The following is a 367-nucleotide window of genomic DNA, read 5'->3' as shown; positions in this document are numbered from 1 at the left end:
TGCTCCGGTCGTTGCCCTCACCCCCAGGATCTCTGAGCTGGTCTGTCTTGCCCCCACAGCCAGCTTCAAGCGGCCGGTGGTGATCCTGGGCCCCATCGCAGACATCGCCATGCAGAAGCTGAGCACGGAGCTGCCTGAGCTGTTTGAGATTGCCCGTAAGTGCCTTCCATGCCGGGGGGAAATGGTATGCAGCAGCCAGACCCTCAGCGTCCAGGAGCTGTGGGAGCTCTTTACCTGCTGCCCTGTCCTGATCCGGCCTCACTGCCCACTCCCTGCGACACCCCAGCACCCTCCCGGACTCATTCACCCTCTTCCCACCCATCACGATACCAGCCAGGCCCCAGACATGTCCCCTCCCCTTGAGGGA

General features: G+C 63.2%; 1 protein-coding gene across 1 annotated transcript in view; it reads left to right on the top strand.

Moving 5' to 3' along the window:
* TJP3 (tight junction protein 3) overlaps window positions 1-367 on the top strand; it is a gene marked incomplete at its 3' end in the record, with an annotated part of 8,128 nt that overhangs the window by 7,181 nt on the left and 580 nt on the right. The window contains 1 exon segment of the mRNA XM_010145089.1: window positions 60-155. Within this exon segment, the coding sequence (XP_010143391.1) occupies window positions 60-155 (96 nt within the window).

The sequence above is a fragment of the Buceros rhinoceros genome, unplaced genomic scaffold, assembly GCF_000710305.1.
Source record: "Buceros rhinoceros silvestris isolate BGI_N320 unplaced genomic scaffold, ASM71030v1 scaffold22871, whole genome shotgun sequence".
NCBI classification, from domain to species: domain Eukaryota; kingdom Metazoa; phylum Chordata; class Aves; order Bucerotiformes; family Bucerotidae; genus Buceros; species Buceros rhinoceros.
This window is presented reverse-complemented; position numbering and strand designations above follow the sequence as displayed.